This window comes from Cricetulus griseus (assembly GCF_003668045.3).
Source record: "Cricetulus griseus strain 17A/GY chromosome 1 unlocalized genomic scaffold, alternate assembly CriGri-PICRH-1.0 chr1_1, whole genome shotgun sequence".
Classification (NCBI taxonomy): domain Eukaryota; kingdom Metazoa; phylum Chordata; class Mammalia; order Rodentia; family Cricetidae; genus Cricetulus; species Cricetulus griseus.
The window spans coordinates 233,892,351-233,910,758 of record NW_023276807.1 but is presented as its reverse complement, the minus strand read 5'-3'; the positions used below and the strand labels follow the sequence as shown (position 1 = coordinate 233,910,758).

At 38.0% G+C, this 18,408-nt stretch overlaps 1 protein-coding gene across 4 annotated transcripts in view; it reads right to left on the bottom strand.

Moving 5' to 3' along the window:
- Elf1 (E74 like ETS transcription factor 1) overlaps positions 1-18,408 on the bottom strand; it is an 88,289-nt gene that overhangs the window by 23,525 nt on the left and 46,356 nt on the right. For all 4 annotated transcript variants that reach the window (XM_027394042.2, XM_027394043.2, XM_027394041.2 and 1 more), the window contains exon 2: positions 9,806-10,093. In XM_027394042.2, the coding sequence (XP_027249843.1) occupies positions 9,806-9,877 (72 nt within the window). In that variant the 5' untranslated portion in view covers positions 9,878-10,093. The remainder of the gene's footprint in view (positions 1-9,805; positions 10,094-18,408) is intronic.

Below are 18,408 nucleotides of genomic sequence, written 5' to 3'. Positions count from 1 at the left end.
ATGACTTGTATTGGCTGTCTTCATGCTCACACTATGCTCCCTCTCCCCATGTGTGTCTGAGCCTGAGCTTCCCTCCTCTAAGGAGTCACCCTATAGTAGGGGCTCACTCCATTCATCCTAATCACATCTGCGGTGATACAGGTTAGAACTAATAGATGAAGAGGGTAAGTTAGACAAATCCCACCCCTAATAGGACTCAGTGTAAATTAACTTTGAGTCTACTGTTGGAACACTGGTTCTCTCTATACAAACACCAAAAATTATTGAAAATAAAATAAAGACATATAAATTTACTGTTGGTTTTAAATTAAGAGTAGCCTTTATTCTTTATATTTGAACTCCTGTTTTGTTTTGTTTTGTTTTTTTCTACATTGTTTAAACCTAACTCCTTTCCAAAACTGATTTCAGAAAAGAGTTTCAAATGGTTGGAGTAGTGAGCACAGTGACAGGAGTTCCAGACACCAGGAGACTGAGGCAGAGCGACATGACCCCTGCAGTCCCAGACACCGGGACATTGAGGCGGAGGATCACTTGACCACAGCAGTTTGAAGCCAACCTATGCAACGCCAACACAAAAAAATAAATTAAAATTTAAAAAGTGAATTATAAAATGAGACTACCAACAACTAAAGAAAATCTGCAGTTTTGTTTATAAAATTTCTACTTTTATTATTTATTACTTCCTCGTTGTGTTGGGATCAAACCCAGGACTTGGGGCATGCAGGTAAATGTTATACCTCAGCTACAACCCTAGTCCTGATGTTTCCTTAAAAAAAATAAAGAGACAGTATCTTTGGGCACTGTTCTGTTGCTGTAAAGACACACCATGACCAAGGCAACCTATAAAAGAAAGCATTTAATTGGGGGCTTGTTTACAATTGCAGAGGTTTAGTCCATTTTCATCATGGTGGGAGCATGGCAGGACTCATGACACTGGAGACTGAGCTGATCCACAGGTGGAGACGGGGGTGGGGGCTGACAGGGCTTTTGAAACCTCAAAGCCCACCCCAGTGACGTACTTCCTCCATCAAGGCCATACCTACTCCCCAAGGCCATACTTCCTAATCTTTCTAATCCTTCTCAAGCCACTCTCTGATTAATCAAGGGCATCCTTATCTCTATGACTAGTTTTAGGCTAAAATTAAATACTCTCCAAACATATCTAAAAGCTTTCCTCATTTAAACAACTAAATTAATCATCTTTTCTACCCTCTTGAAACCAGCCATGTCCGTGGAAATCTGAGGGCAACACTCAGAGCATCACATATGCTAAGCAGATACTCTATCTGGGAGTTAGCAGATACTGAGCCATATCTGAGCTCACTAAATTCTCTATTTACTAAATTTACTCTATTTCACTAAATTCTCATGTTACTTAACCTTGTCTCTACATCGGGAAACATTTTAAAACAGCAAATAAGTACCAGATAATTCAGAGAATCTGGGGATATGGCCAGGGCCTATAAATAAATTTCCCCAAGTGGGTCCAATTTGCACTCAGGGTCTAGAAACACTGACAGAAAGAATAACTCAAAACTGCATTGGCTAAATTGGGTCAACTCTTATCATTCATGAAATCTCTGAATGTTAGAAATCTAAACAGATCCCTCATAAGGTCTTTTGCTACTTGGCATTTGTAAATGATTTTCACTTTGTTTGTGGAACAGAACCAAAGTAAACGACAGACCCTGGGGACTGGAGAATAAAGATTTCCTGGAATCAAAACTCTATCAAACCAGTTTTTGAAGCATCTGTTTCTAAAAGCCAATTTCACTCTAGGGAGTAAAACTGAGTTTCATAGGTTTTCCAAGTCTACTGGAGGTCTTAAGAGCTCAAGGGGGAAAAAAAGAACATATTACATGCAGGTAAATCCTAGAACGTTTGGTGAGAGCAAAATTTCAGCCAACATTTTAGCAGCAATAATAAAAATCAAACCAAGGACAGTTCCTCAAATTCCCATACTGTCCCTATAGTTTCCGTTGCCTGTGGTTCATCATATTTGTTATGAGCCAATATTGTCACATATGTTATGAGCCAATATCATCATATTTGTTTAAGCCAATTTTATTACATGTTACAAGCCAATATTATCACATTATAAGCCAATATTATCACATTATAAGCCAATATCATCACATATGTTATAAGCCAATATCATCACATATGTTATAAGCCAATATCATCACATGTTACAAGCCAATATTATCACATGTTACAAGCCAATACTATCAGCTAAAAGGAGAAGTGAAGGATCCAGTGGAAACAGCATGGTATGTGCTTCTGCTAAGAAACTTCTTCAGTTCCCCCACTAGAGCAGGCCCTGCAGGCCCGGATGGCGACTTAAAAACTACAGAATAATACTTCAGTGCTGTTAAGCAAGTTTAAGTTTTCAACAGGCTCTCAGATATTAAAAGAAAAAATACAAGAGCACTCACATAGCTTGTTTGCCAAGTTTCCCTAACAGCAGCTCTCAATCTGTTCCATGGCGATTGTGAAACATCCTGCCACAGCCCTCTAGAAAGCAGCTCACAGCCAAAGAGAAAAACATTTTCCTCAAACAAAAATCAGGGGAAAAGTCTTTTCTAGCTTCCCTCAATGCAGATACATGTTTTAAATAACAAGTACAAGATCAGCATACTTCAAAGAAGTTCATATATGTTCATATCAAAACAGACAGATACATAGACTGCACATACAACCCAACCAGGCTGGTGCCTCAGTCCTCCCATCATCTTCAAAGAACTCCTTGACTCTAGCAAGACTTCTCCAGTAAACACACAAGCTAAACATGGTACACTTATGAAAATAAATCTTTAAGACAAATTCCTGCACCCTGCTTTCCAATCAGACTGGGGGGCCAAGCCCAAGCTTTCAACCTTGCAGACACCACTCTGAAGACCTGTGATTTATTCTTGAAACGACTTCCTTCACCTCCAGTTCTGAAAAAAGCCAAAGCGCTTAGCATTTCATCCGATCAATGAGCTCTGACACTATTTTGCCATGTGCCAATTGTGCAACAGGAAGGTACAGCAGTAAAAACTTCATCTCTAACTGGGTATTTGAACACACTTGGACAAAAAACAGTTCTTACGAGTATGTTCAAATTATCCAGGTTCTCTAAGTTTCTTTTCTGGGTCTATTTAAAAAGAAAAAAAAAAAAAAGTAAGACTACCTTTAAAAATTATTATAGGAATTAAAAAACATGGAGCTAAATAACTTTTTATATGTAAGGCATATAATATATAATCAAGAAAAATATACTGATGAAATCATTCAATATTTTACTAAAATAGAAACAAGAAATTTCCTTTGGTTTCTGTTTTTCTTTTGTTACTTTATGAGAATTAGCGGCTGGACCTCTTGTATGTTAGGGAAGCACTCTACCACTGATCCTCTTGCCTGGAACTCCCAAATTCTAGAATCATAGTCATACACTGTTGAAATAAACAGTCCCCAAAACTGGCTTAGGGCAAGAGACACCAAGGTCCCTGACACCAAGTCTGACAATCTGAGTTTGATCTTTAGGACCCATATAGTAAAAAGAAAGAACTAATTCCTATAAAATGTCCTCTGACCTTCATATCTGCACCATGGTGCATACGATGGATGGATGGATGGATGGATGGATGGATGGATGGATGGATGGATGGACAAATTGGCTTGTACAATTTTTAATTGATTGGCGTGGTCTTTATCCCTTAATAGGTAATCTCAAAGAATGTACATAAATCTGAATTGGAACCCAAGCATATATTAAGCATAATGTTGAAGAGGGGTGATCAACCTTGGCTAGAGAATCTATTACAGGTGAACAACTCTAGGTCTTTTAGTTATGCAGTAACAGGAAGTGTTATAATGCTATACTACAGGAAATGAAGAGGCTAGCCATCTCTGCAGCCTTCTAGTCTCCATCTTTGAAAGCAGTTTTGAAATGATACTCCTAACAAAGTCAACAGTGAGAGTAGCTGCCATGTTAAGGACTTTGGATGGCTTACACTGCTGAAGCTCCACAGCACTATGCCATATTGCCACCATTTACCAGTCAATCTGTCGAGAAGAAGCAGATGTAAGATCTAAAACTAGATACTTTGCTCAGTCAGCAAGCTTGGCCACCACCACAGAGGGCAAGTATAGACTCCTCAGATGAACTATCACTGTAATCAGTTTCATCTCAGTTAAAGCTTGGGTTTAAAAATGTGTAGATGGCTGTCTTCATCCTGAACCATGTATTTAGAATCACAACAAAGCAAGTTCATTTTACACCTGCTGGCTCTAGTAGACGGGCCTTCTTCTGAAGATACTTGGCTTTTCACAGCATCAAACCCAAAGGTCTAAGCAATATTTGAAATTCTGTTGTAAATCCCTGTGAGGTTGTTTCTAATCTTACTGGTTTTTCTTTTTTTCTTTTAATTATTTCCCATTTGTTTCATTTTGGTATATGTTGCTTTTTTAAAAAATTATTTCTTTTATAATTACATCATCTTCCTCTTCCCTTGCCTCCCTTCAAATCCTCCCATATATCTTCCTTGCTCTCTAAAAAACATGCATAGAAGTAACAGTATACAGATTAAGGAGGATGTATTTGGGAAAATATATACCTATATGTGGTGGTTTGAATAAGAATGGCCCCTATAGGCTCACAGACTTGAATGCTGGCTACCAGATAGTGGCACAACTTGAAAGGATTAGGAGGTGTGGTCTTGTTGTAGAAAATGTGTCACTGAAGGTGAGCTTTGAAGTTTTCAAAAGCCCAAGGCAGGCTGGGTGGCTTTCTCTTCCTGCTGCCTGCCAATCTGGGTGTAGAACCCTCAGTTACTTCTCCAGCACCATGTCTGTCTGTATGCCACCACACTGCTCACCATGGTGATAATGGTTTAAACCTCTGAAACTGTAAGCCAGCCCTCAATTAAATGCTTTCTTATATAAGAGTTGCCGTGGTGTCTCTTCACAGCAATAAGATAGTGACTAAGACAATACACATATATGTATGCAACAACAAGAAATGGAAAACAGAGGCCAAGAATTTGAAAGAGAGAAAAGTTTTATACTTTTTTAGTCAGGGTAAATTGTGATTTGGCCATGTACCCCTAAAAGTAAGTCTCGAACATCTTAAAGTTTTTGCTGCTTTTTTGGTAAATGCTGTTGCTGTTTGTAGGACACATGATACAATATAGACCAGCACATTTAAAGGCCAGGGCTATATCCCTAGATTTAATTCCCAAAACAGGAGAGAAAGAGAGAAAAGGGGGGGGGATCCAAACATAAGAAAATGTATGTTATGATTCCATCTATATAAAATGCCCATAATATACAAATATACAAAGACAGAAAGCAAGTGAATGAATTCCAAGGCTGAAAGTGGGTAGAAATAGTACCCCACCCTTTGAAATGGGGATTATCTTATCATATATCAAGTCTATAAGTGGTAATGAAAACAATATGAGGGGGTCAGGGAGATGGCTCAGTGGTTAAGAGCACTGGCTGTTCTTCCAGAGGACTCAGGTTCAATTCCCAGCACCCACATGACAGCTCACAACTGTCTGTAACTCCAGTTCCAGGGGATCTGACACCCTCATACAGACATACATGCAGGCAAAAACACCAATGCATATAAAATAAAAATTTTTTAAAATTTAAAAAGAAAACAATATGATATTGGCACAACATGAAAACATTTCAAATAAACAATACATTAGAAAGTTCAAATTTCATGTCTGTACTTTAAGCAATTCAATATATGAACAAGGATGGCAGTTTTAAAATGAAAAAACATTTTTATAACAGTTAATGACAATAGAGGGTCAAATCTACCACTGGAGAAGAGAGAGTTATCAGATCACTGTAACACTCCCATGTAAAAACGGGCTTCAGATGAGCTGAAGAGCTAAAGTTGTGAAACATACTTGAAGGAAAAACTTAATAATATTTATGTTAAGGAAAGCTTTCTTAAGAGGAAGCTAAGAAAAAAAAGCCCAAAATCGATAATTTATAGTATTGATAAATTTTAATTGAACTTTTGAAATTTCTATAGGGCATAATACATATAATTAAAAACTATTAATAGACTGGGAAGAAACATCAAAAGAAGAGACAAATTACCCATTCTAATTATAAAAGATTACTGAGACAACAATGGTTCTGATATATCTGCATTATAAAGAAGTAGTGGGTAATAGGACACTAAGAAACAAAAAAGTTAACGTGATCAATAAACAAAATTTAAAAACAATAAGCCACCTTACCACTAGTTCTTATGGAAATACAAATGTAAAATATCATTTTCAACCAACAGATGACTCATAAAAGAAAAAGGAGGATTTGTATTGGAAATGATGTAAGAAATATACTGTAATGGAAACTGATGCCATCTTTGATTTGAAAAAGGTTCTCACTATGAAGTCCTAACTGACCTAGTATTCTCAATGTAGACCAAACTGGCCTCACACTCAAAGGGATCCACCTGCCTCTGACTCGAATGCTGACATTAAAAGCATATGCCAGTACACCCAGCAGCAATCACGTTTTTAATGATCTTCCAGATGTCCTTGCACAACTGTATAAAAACACACTGTATAGACACAGGTGCATTGACAAGATGACAGTACTTGCTCAACATAAGCTATATTCTGGGAATGGTTCTCAAAGTTCTATAAGCATCAACTCGTTTACCTACAGTTTAGGCCTTTTAATTTTCATTCTTACTATACAGTTGAGGAAATCAAAGCACAAAGGGCTAAGTAATGTGCATAGATCACTGTTGTAGTAAATTAAGCAGCAGAGCTAACATTCAACACATGCATTCTAATTTCAGTATTTTGGTTCTAACCACCATTGCCGCTACAGAGGGTATGGTATAACCATTCCCAAACAAGGATTTTCATTGCCATACTACATATAATATGAAAAATACTGGTAATGGTCATGGTTCAGGACTGGTAGGGTAAATAATGTGCCACTCATACACAGAAAACCAAATACTACAAAGCTAACACACACAACATTATGGACTACTTTAAAAACCCTAAGATAGGGTCTCAGGCTGCCTCAAACTCATCTTGTAGCAGAGGTTGGTATTAAACTCCTAATCCTCCTGCCTCAGTCATCTGTGTGGTAGGATTGCAGGTATACTCTGCCACATCTGACATATTTTATGCATTCTGTATTATGTGATTTTTAAACTGTCAAGTCATTACTTTCACGTAAAAATACAAATTAAACTAAGTCAGTTATGGTGGCACAAGCCACTAATACTAATCTCAAGAATTCAGAAGATGAATGCAGGAAGATCTTAAATCCAAGGCTAGCACAGGCTATATAATAAGATCTTATCTCCGTGAGGCAAGGTGGCACTCCAAAAGCAGAGGCAGAGGAAGGGGAGGCAGAGGGAGAGGTGGAGGGAGAGGGAGAGGAGCAGGGGAGGGAGGGAGGAGGAGAGAGAGAGAGAGAGAGAGAGAGAGAGAGAGAGAGAGAGAGAGAGAGAGAGAGAGGAAGAAGAAGAAGAAGAAGAAGAAGAAGAAGAAGAAGAAGAAGAAGAAGAAGAAGAAGAAGAAAATCTTACTTCAAAAGTAATAAAAATGAAAACAAAACCAAACAAGGAGACAGAGCTACAGTTTTTGATATTTGATATTTGAGCAATGAACCCAACCCCAACTAGAGCACCCAGGAGCACACATATATTGAAAGTCAGACTGCATGGGTTCAAGTTGTGGCTCTTCTAATTGCTAGTGATACAGTTTGGAGCAAAGGCCTTAATTACTTTATGTTTCAATTTTCTTCATCGAAAAACAAGGCTACTGGCATTTATTTCATAGGTTAATATATAAAGTCTTTAAGTATAAAGAGAAAAGGGTGGAAGAAGAGAAATGAGAAAGTAGAGGGGAAAGAAAAGATGCCAGATGCAGTGGCTCATGTCTGCAATCCCAGCATTCAGCAAGACAGGAGCCTGAAAACCAGGAATTCAAAGCTATCTTCAGCTATATGAGACCATATCTCAAAAACCTAGAAAGTGAGCCAGGCATGATGACAAACACCTTTAATCCCAGCACTTGGGAGGCAGAGGTAGGCAGATCTCTGAATCTGAGATCAGCCTCGGACTTCTAGGCAAACCAGGGTAACATTGTGAGACCTTTTCTCAAAAAAATGAAAAACTGCTGGACTCGGTAACATGTACCTTTAACCCCAGCACTTGGAAAGCAGATATCTGTGAATTTGAGGCCAGCCAGAACTACATAGTGACACCCTGTCTCGGAAAAACAAAACACAAACAAAATAAATAAGTGAACAAAATAATAAATAACAGAGTGTGTGGGGGGGTTAAATCACCAATATCCTTCCCAAAGACATAAAACAAAACCTTAGATAAATTAAGTACATCCAGCATAGCAAGCGTACAAGCATTATTGTGCCGTGTGCCTCTAAGTCTACTTATCCTCAGCAAGAACATGGTGTAGAATGTACAACGTACTTCTCGTGGTCAAGAGTGTGAGAGCCATGCGCTAGAGCATGACAGTGAGCACCTCAGTGCTCGAGCCACATCCTCTATGCCACATCAGACCTTACCACAGCAAGCCCAGGACCTATCACGGGACCTTTTCTCTATGAAGAAGCCACAGTCACTGACGCACACTACTTTTCAAACTTTAGTACGTACACAAACATCCTGTCTCAAAGCAATTCAAAACCAATTTCTCCTCTGAAAATCTCCCTTCTATTGTCTCTAGACTAAATTCCTATCAGCATTAATGCAATTTTAGTTGTGACCTTTTTTTTTTCCCCTCAGTTGAATCGAATCTTGATCTTAAGGCTACTTAACCCAAATTCTCACCTTTTGTAGGTATGTTTATACATTTGTATTGTATCACTTCCGTACACAATACAAACAGCTAAGAAACTGCAATGTCCTACCAAAACTAAGAATCAATCCTATTACTTTTAAGAATCAATCCTTAACTATGTTTCTAGAATAAAAACAGACATTAAAATTGGTCTACTTAAAGTTTTGGAACTTATTCCAGCCTATAAATCAACCTTACTGATCACACTTTAAGCCCACTGCTCCTCAAAAAATGCTAGCAGACTAACTCTGCTCAGCACATTGATCCCCACACCACCCTCACATCCTGGCCTGTTTTAGATTAAGTAGATCAGGCAGTTCCAAGAGATTCTATTCTAGTCTTTTCACAATGCAGGAGGATCAGAGGAGGGAAGTAAAGTTTAAATCCTTCACCTCAGTATCTCATGAGATCTTAACCCATACAAAGGCAAAAAATGACACATCATATATCCCACATATATGTATGTATTTCATACATATATATTCCATGAACAGTGACTATTAAAGTCTCGGTTCAATTCCCCTATATATGACAAATTGAGGTCTGGAAGAGTTAAGGAAGTAACTTCCTCAGGGTCATCATATTCTTTGGAGTGAGAAATGGGATTGTGAGATGGCCAAATTGTTTAATCTCCTTGAAAAAATAGCCCACAATTAGAAGATTAATTACAGACATTCTCTAGAACTTTTTTAAGTAATCCAAAATATTACTTGGGGTAGTTACTATTGGTTTCACTTTAGAAAAACAAGATGAACCACAATTATTATTTTCTCGTTATCACATCAAAACTAAGGGCAGCATTTACCTATAGTGAATTAACTGGTACTTATACTATGAAATGACATTACTGCCAAATATTTAATTTCTAAGTTTTTACTTTAGTACATTTTCCTACTATCAAAGTAAATAAGATTCTGATACTAATGAAAAGTCCTAAGAGATATACCAAACACAAGTTTTTTCTGGCTCACCTGCTGTTCATCCTCCATGACGTTGCTTGCAAATTCAAACACTAGGTCGTTCTGTTGGACAACAGCAGCCATAGTAAAGCATTCCCTTAGATCCACATGAGAGAGTCCCAGTCAGGTCCAAGTCTGGAGCAGTGGAGTGCAGTTTGGTAAAGTCCCTCAAGCAAGTCTGTGCAGTTCCTGCAGACCCAGAAGCTCTTCAGAGAAAGGAGTGTTGCAGATTTTCTTGGTTCCTTGACATTCTAGCAAAGCCGCACTTTTTCTGAAATAATTCTCTTGGTTTTCTTGGCCCTGAAAAACAAAAGCTTACATTAGTGGTGAAAAACCAACCACCTGGCTAAAATGTAACAAGTGACCCAGCACAGTGTCTCCAAGTGTCATTGTTGCTCTTAAGTAAAATCAGCATGGCTAGTAAACAAAGGGTTTTGTTTTTAAAGACATACTTTCTTTCAAGACTTCATTCCTGAGATAAAAATCTCCCTCATTACTTTTTCTTTTTTCTTCTCCAAGCTACACTTGAGTTAAAGTACTTCGTGTGTGTGTGTGTGTGTGTGTGTGTGTGTGTGTGTGTGTGTGTGTGTAGGGGGGGTCCAGTAATAATTAGGAAATTTTAAATCCCAGCAGAGGATACATAAATAATAACATTCTTTCCACTAACCCAGCAAATCACCTGTATGCACATTAACCACTACTCTCTGAATAATTTCATAACGGACTCATTTGTCCTATAGCAACAGGCAAGCACCATCCCTGACCATATATATATATATATATATATATATATATATATATATATATATATATGAATATATATATATATTCATATATATAAATGAAGACAGTTAAAGGTTGTAAATGCTGTTTTACGAGCTTTTTAAAGTGAGCAGAAATTAAAGCCTACTTTTCTGTTCCTGAAAACCAGCAGTGAGTAAAAACGCTGGGAGTTACCACACTGACCCTGTCTTCAGGGGCTTCGTTTTGAATGCTCTGAAATGTAGCCTTATCTCTAACACAAGCAACAGGAAGGAAACTGCACTTGACCACGTCACGGCAAGTTAGAACATGCAAAGGGCTGCACTTTACAATAGTAGAAAAACAGAAATGCTACTTAGGAGCCAAAACAGCTTCACAGTGCTCTGAAAATGCCTGCTAAACATGTTTGTATATTAGTGTTTTTAAAACACTAATAACAAAATTAACATAGGTGTTTATCACAATTGTATTAAATATTAAATGTTTATGGCCATAAATGTGACACAAAAAGTTGAGGCTTTAAATAGTCATGTTTTTAAAAAAATCTAGTTATTTGAAACATCTTTTATGACATTAACGTCAATATTTCAAATAGATGAAAACTTGTAGTAAAGGATGGTGACTAATCAATCTAGTTGTAAAGAAACAAGTTTGGCAATGAAGAGACATGGTGAGTCAGTTTCCTGGGAAACTTACATCTAATTTATAGGAGCTAGCCACATCAGGTACACTATTTCCTAATTTCAGTCAAGCCAATTCTCTGTGTACTCCAGGATTTAGAGATCATCATAGATCACTGTGATTTTCATAATTGGAAATCAAAATAAAATAAGGGTTAGGAATTCAAATCAGATTTTTACCCACTGAACTCACTGGTGTCCAATTCTAGCCCACTCTAACCCTTTCAATGGAGATTTAACTACAGCATTAAGAAAGTACTTTTAACACAGTCTGGTCATTTGTTGAGCCTAGAAAAGACAACATTTTTTTTCATGTTTAAATTGAGCACAGATGTATCAAGGTAGATGTCGAGATGTTGACTTGGCCATGCACGAACATTACTTACTGTTGCCCTTAAATTATTACAGAAGCCAGTTCTCTGCCGTAGCACTGCCTTATGTGTTGCCCTAAACAAGATAGCTTTGTTTGTTTTACCTCCTTCTTAACTTCCATTATCCCCATTCCTGGAACCCATCATTCCCATTCCTGGAATGTTCCCTCCCTTTTCTGAATCTTATCTTTCCATTCTTCAATGTTTAAATCACTTTTTTGAGAGGGGGGAGGAGTGTCATGTAGGCTAGGTAGGCCTCAAACTGGCTATGTAGCCAAGAGTGACTTTGAACTGATCACCCAGCCTATACCTCCCAAAAGACATAGTCTTTTGACTTCTTGTCTCAACCCACAAGGATTATTCCCTTCCAAATCACAGCACTTACTCCTTTAGTGCCAACTTAACACTAACCACACAGTACCTTACATTTCAAAGTGTTGTTCACTTAACTCAACCAAATTAATGTTTCAGTGCTTGCCATCAAAAAAAAAAAAAAAAAAACCTCTCCTGGGGAAAGAACCAGAGTTTTAAATTTCTTCTGTACCCACCAAACCTGTGTGCCTACACTAATGATAAGAAGGTTCATGTTAATGACAGATACTGCTTTAAATGCCTACTTTGAATGTCCAAGCTATTTCTACATAGATTCTTGATTTAACAACTAAGTACTTTTGATAAAGAGGAAATTATTATCAACTTCAAACCCCAGAGCACGCAAACATAAACAAGATTGAGGGATATTTGTGAGGGATATTTCTGTAAAAGGTTAGGTTCAAGGGTATTCTGAAACTTGGTTTTCTTCTTGAGAGGAGCCACATGAATCATCTGTATAAAGTTCTAAAGTGTACTTCTTCACGCCACATCTCCACAGAGCTATTGTGTTTTACTAACTGACCTTTGGAAATTTCAAAAATAAAGACAAGCAATGAAAATAGCCTGACCTCACAACACATGATTGACAACTTGTAAAAACCACCTGAGCGGCCAATCATCATCACCCACCCACAGGGGTGGGAAAGATAACTTAGGTCCCCAGCTTCTGCTCCCATGGATATCGAAGTTTGTTAGCTCAAATCAGAGGGAAAGTATTTTCTTTAGTTTAATTAGGCCTCTGATGTTCTGTGCCGCCCTCCTTCTCTGCCTCCTTCCTGTGTAAGTATCCTATGGCTTTAAAGTGGTTCCTGAGGAAAAACCTTTCTGATTCTTACTAGACTTAGCCTCTGTGTATGTATGTCAAGGATACTGAAATAACGAAGCTCAGCTGTATTAACTTTTAGTGGCAAATCTGATACCTAAACCATAAATCAAGTTTTCATTAAGTAAGGGAGGTGCCCAGATCTCCTGGTTTGTAAGCACAACAAAGCTAATACTGGAATCTCATTTCTTTTTGTTTGTCTGTTTGTTTTGTTTTGTTTTTTTGAGACAGGGTTTCTCTGTGTAGCTTTGGAGCCTATCTTGGCACTCGCTCTGGAGATCAGGCTGGCCTCAAACTCACAGAGATCCGCCTGCCTCTGCCTCCCAAGTGCTGGGATTAAAGGCGTGCGCCACCAACGCCCGGCAAAATGTGTAGCCCAGGCTGGCCTCGAACTCATGATCCTCCTGCCTCTGCTTCCTTCAGTAAATCCTACCGGCATTCGCCACCACAACCAGCTCATTTCTTTAATCAAAACTCAATTACTGTAACTCACAGTCTTGCTTCTAAATCCACCCAGACCTTTTTGCTATTAGTTTAAAACACAAGATTTAAGTAAATGTATATACCAAACTTAAGGGAGAAACTCTACTTTATAGTTTTCTCCAAATCCAGCCACTAAACTCCTAGTCAGGTCTATCTCGGAGTCTCTGAGTCATTGTGTCTAAAATGTCCAAAACAAATACCATGAAGTTATTCCAGTTCAGAAAAAAATACGGGCATTAAGATTGAAAACAACGAAGTCCATTCTACCCTAAGACAATAAGATCCCCAGTAAATTTTAAATGTATTTAAAGACTAGGATGGAGGCACAAGCCAGTAATTGCAGGCAGGAGTTTGAGGCCAGCCTGGGCTACATAACCAGCCCTTATCTAAAACAGTCAAACAATAATACCAAACTTGCTTAAATTCACACATTAATGAGCCATATATTCAGGAACAATGCTGCTGTAATAGTTCTCAAACATGTTTTTGTAACATTATAAAGCAACAAGGAAAAAGGATAACTCTCTTCATTTGCCATACAGTCACATGCTGACCCTTATTTACACATTTTTTGAGAAGTAATACAATTGGGCATCCAAACAAATTTCCAGACTAGCTCTAATATCTTTCTCCTTTGGAGAGCTATGCCACAGAAATGCTCAGAATTAAGATTTCTAAGCTCAGGGGCTGGAGAGATGGCTCAGTGGTTAAGAACACTAGCTAGTCTTCCAAAGGTCCTGAGTTCAATTCCCAGCAACCACATGATGGCTCACAACCATCTGTAATGAGATCTGGAGCCCTCTTCTGGCCTGTAGGCACACATGCAGACAGAACGCTGTATACATAATAAATAAATACATCTTTTAAAAAATCTTCACACTTGAGGGAAAAAAATCTTAAAACCTCAGACCACTTGGGTTCTGCCTCTGAGTTGCAGCCCTGAGCAAAGTTTCCATATATTCAATGACTACTCATTCTGTTAAATGAACATAGTAAATGGCATCTAGAGCAGTAAAAATTGTTGGTGAAATATGTACAGGAAACAGACTGCATGCCAGCGGCAGAGAACTTGCCTTGAAAGACTGGCTTCAGTCCTTAGTCCTGCTTAAAGAAAAAGCCAAATACATGTGCAGAGTGCCTGCTATATAAGATGAACTCAATAAACATTAGCTTAATTATAGCTCTGAGTATAGTGTGCAACAGGTGCACCTCGGGTCCCTAATTATTTCTTAAGTTCCATTTCTGTAATCACCAAGTCTTCACCACAATTGCTGGCTCAACTCCAGCACCATAGCCCATGAGCAACGAAATCTAAGTTGACTGCAGTGCCTCACAGTATGGTATCCTTTTGGTAAATCCAGTTGTTTAAAGGTTAAGACTTTAAAATTTCACTGATGGGGCTGGAGAGATGGCTCAGAGGTTCAGAGCATTGGCTGTTCTTTTAAAGGGTTTAATTCTCAGCATCCACATGGCAACCTTCACCCATCTGTAACTCCAGTTCCAGGAAATATGACAACCTCACCCACCTGGTGCACAGATATACATGAAGGTAAAACACTCCTGCATAGAAAATAAACAAATATTTAAAAAAACAAAAACTTAACGGAGGGCTGGAGAGATGGCTCAGAGGTTAAGAGCACTGACTGCTCTTCCAGAGGTCCTGAGTTCAATTCCCAGCAACCACATGGTGGCTCACAACCATCTGTTATGAGATCTGGTGCCCTCTTCTGGTGTGCAGATACACATGGAAGCAGAATGTGTGTATACATAATAAATTCCCAAATATGGTGACTTTATCAGTTTTAAAAACAAAACACTGGTTCCCATTAATGGCTACAATTCAATTCAAATTGTTTTTGGCTAATTATTATAAAGCATTTCAAATACAAGAAAAATATTAATAGAAACCTGCCAAATTCAATCTTTCAATGATTACAAAGCATAAAATATAGATAGGATTTTGTTGTTGTTTTTGAGACAGGGTTTCTCTGTGAAACAGACCTGGCTGTCCTGAAACTCACTCTGTAGACCAGTAGACCAGGCTGGCCTCAAACTCACAGGGATCCACCTGCCTCTGCCCCCCAAGTGTTGGAATTAAAGGCATGAGTCACCACCACCCATCTTAGGATTTCTTGAGAGGCATTTCAGATATAAAACATGAAAAATCCATTAAGATTTTTTTAACAAACTTAGCATGTTAAGATTTTTTAGCTGGGTGGTGGTGGTACATGCCTTTAATCCCAGAACTTGGGAGACAGAGACAGGTGTTATTCTGAATTCGAGGCCAGCCTGGTTTACACAATGAGTTCTAAGACAGCCAGAGAAACTCTGTTTAAAAAACAAAAAAACAAAAAACAAAACAAACAAAAAAGATTTCTTAACCTTTTTTTGAAATTTCTATAGTACAAACACAATCTGTGGAAAATGATAAACAAGGAGACTCAAACAAAAGGTTTTAGACTAGATCATCCTGGCTCAAGAAGGTAAAGGGCATCAGCAAAGAGGAATGGGCTGCTTGAATGGCTAACCAATTATTCAGACAACATTTGTGTTTATGTACACAAGCTAAAGGGGCAGCAATGTCTCAGTAAATGGGATTCTATAATAACTGTACAACAAATATCTGAACAGCAAGTATTATTACATCAAGCGATAGCTAATACATAGACTTGCAAAATCAACTTGCAGTATTCTAAGAAAAGCAAGGATATTTGAAAAAAACTATTAAAAATGCATCAGAAATTAAAGAACACAAGATGAAAAACGAGAAGTTCCACACAAAAATTAGAAATCAGAAGTAAGAAACCAGCAGACTGTAATACTGGAATTTTTGTGTGGTGGACCACAACTGGGCTTTTTTCTAATCTGTTTTTCAGTATGTTAGAACACTAGGCAACAGAAGTGAAAAATCAAGTCCATATTTATGAAACTAGACTGCACAACCTTCCTGAGCTAGTAGTATTGATAGTATACTATCAATCTAAAAATTTTGTGGAATCACGTTTGAGAGATGAAAAAAAAAAAAAAATCCCACAGGACTCATTGAAAAGGTGAAGATTTGGGCTTAAGGCAATCTGACCCATGTAAAGACACAGGCATTTAGTAGCAAAGAGAAGACAAGAGGCCCAATCTCTGACTACCCCTCTATCTATACTAACAGAACTTCATTAATGTTTTTATTAGCAGAGTATTGGGGCTGGGCATACAGCTCGGTGTATGCCCTTGCATGCACAAAGGCCCTGAGTTTAATCCCCAGCACCAAACACAAGCATCCATTGCCAAAGTACTCAGCCACAATCTAATACAGCTACTACCTAAATGTCTTGGTAAAATATTTCATGCATCCTCTTGAAACTTGGGATAGATCACTTCTAACCATGTGTTTATTTGGAACTGAAAGAAAGGTTTGCAGATTTCCCCTTTGTTGCCTTAAGCCTTAGTTTTACTATTGATACCCAAGTCTATCATATCATCTTCTCATTTTACAGCTGCACTCAGCCTTAAAAGTGAGGAATAAAAATAAATAAATAAAAGATAAAAATGTATAAGCCTTTGTATACTACTACCACAACTTAATAACTGATTAAATGCTTTCAGATAATGTTTACTGATGTTGCTCACAGTTCCTCAAGTATAGTGTCACTACCATTGTTTACATTCACAAATGTGAATCTGGGGACCAAAGATGACTCTGGGGTTAAGAATGCTTGCTATTCTTGCACAGGACCTGGGTTTGATTGCCAGCACCTAGATTGCCAGTCACAGTTGCCTGTAACTCAAGTTCCTACAAATCCATCGACCTCTTCTGGCTTCTGTGGGCACCAAAAACACATGTGGTTCATATACATCCAAAAGAATAAACATAAAACATAAAATTAAAATAAATAAAATCTTTCAAAAGAAAAGTAAATGTGAACATGGGGAAATAAACACCACAATGTAATTACCATTATGTGAATAGAACTAAATTTCTCCAAACAAGAACAGCATTAGTCTTTAGAAGGGGGAAAAGGATAATTTTATTTATTCAACTTTTTTTAAAGATTTTATTTATTTATTATGTATACAACATTCTTTCATATATATCTGCACACCAGAAGAGGGCACCAGATCTCATAACGGATGGTTGTGAGCCACCATGTGGTTGTTGGGAATTGAACTCAGGACCTCTGGAAGAGCATTCAGTGCTCTTAACCTGAGAGCCATCTCTCCAGCCCTATTTATTCAAATTTTTAAGATTTTTCTCTGCACTTATGAGTGTTTTGCCTGCATGTTTGCTTGTACATCATATGTATGCCCGCTGCCTGTGTATGTCAGAAGAGGCCATCAGACCTCCTGGAACTGGTTATGGATGGTTGTGAGCTGCAATGTAGGTATAGGAATACCTGGGGCCTCTGCAAGAACAGCAAGTGCTCTTAAGCACTGAGCCATCTCTCCAGCCGCAGGACAATAATTTTAAAATAAACCTCACTATAAAGATCTCTCTAAGTCATGTATCACATACACAAAATGGGGCAAGGGGCACAAGTTAATGCTGAAAATAAACAAATCATTTCTCATAGCATTCAGGCTTTTCATAATTTAATTTAAAAAAATACATCAGGTATGGTAAACTTTATCCCCAGCACTCAGAAGGCAGAGGCAAGCAGTTCTCTAAGGGTTCAAGGCCAGGAAGCTGGAGAGATGGCTCAGCAGTTAAGAGCACTGACTGCTCTTCCAGAGAACGCAGGTTCAATTTCCACCACCCACTTTGCAGATACAACTGTCTGTAACTCCAGTTCCAGAGAACTCTACACCCTCACATAGACATACATGCAGGAAAACACTAAAATAAAAATAAATGAATAAAAAAAAGTTCAAGGTCTATGAGCTCTACATAGCAAGCTTCAGGCCAGCCAAGGCTACATAGTTAAGACCCTGTCTCAAAAAAGCAAAATAAAGAATAAAATTCTTGGGGCTGGAGATATTAGAGAGATGACTTGTGAATTACAAACTGCTATGCTTTTTTCTTTTTTCTTTTTTTTTTTTTTTTTTTTTGGTTTTTCGAGACAGGGTTTCTCTGTGGCTTTGGAGGTTTCTGGATCTAGCTCTTGTAGACCAGGCTGGTTTCAAACAACAAACTGC